Genomic DNA, 606 nt, shown 5'->3' with positions numbered 1-606 from the left:
GGGTTTTAGGGTGAGAGTCTGTGGCGGTGGGTGGTGCTGAGGAGGGTGCTGCTGTCCACCGATGAAACCTGGGTGAATTTGCTGCTTGTCTTTAAACGCCCTGATGGTCTCCAGTGGTGTGATGGGCGGAGGGTTGACCCGGATAGGGTCCATGGTCTGAAAGGGCTTGTGTTCCATCACGCCAACATCACCCTGATGGTGGAAAATGTTGTAGTCAGGGATCATGGAGAAAAGGCTTCCATCCATGGAGCCTTTGGATGTGGAGTGATAGTCATTACTAGAGTAGGGTAGAGCTGTGCTGGTGGCGGGGCTGTGGTGAAAGGAGACCTGGTCCTGGTAGAGGTCACTGCAAGTGGGGTAAGCAGGTAGTGGTGGACAATAAACCTGCTCCATGTCAGACGTTTGTCCACCCATGCTGGCTGCAGAGGACGACGTCTGCGCTGTAACCGAGCCAGGTGATGGAGATACCCCCAGGATCCCCGCGCTTACCAGACTGATAATGTTATTATCAGAGCACCAGCCTGAACCTCCTATGCTACCTGATGGAGGGGTGTCAAAGGCAAACTTCCCCAGGTATGTGACAGTCTGCCCACTGCGGTTGGACTG

At 54.6% G+C, this 606-nt stretch overlaps 1 protein-coding gene across 1 annotated transcript; it reads right to left on the bottom strand.

The window, feature by feature from the left end:
- Positions 1-6: 6 nt before the first annotated feature.
- Positions 7-603, bottom strand: LOC103399597 (early growth response protein 3-like; the record flags this gene model as incomplete). The annotated part of the gene is made up of 1 exon (XM_008338266.1): positions 7-603. A coding segment is annotated over one exon (597 nt), but the record flags the coding sequence as incomplete, so codon positions are not given.
- Between the last annotated feature and the right edge of the window lie 3 nt (positions 604-606).

The sequence above is a fragment of the Cynoglossus semilaevis genome, unplaced genomic scaffold, assembly GCF_000523025.1.
Source record: "Cynoglossus semilaevis isolate Cse_v1.0 unplaced genomic scaffold, Cse_v1.0 C18918120, whole genome shotgun sequence".
Classification (NCBI taxonomy): Eukaryota; Metazoa; Chordata; class Actinopteri; order Pleuronectiformes; family Cynoglossidae; genus Cynoglossus; species Cynoglossus semilaevis.
The sequence above is the reverse complement of the archived record's forward strand: the minus strand, read 5'-3'. Positions and strand labels throughout refer to the sequence as shown.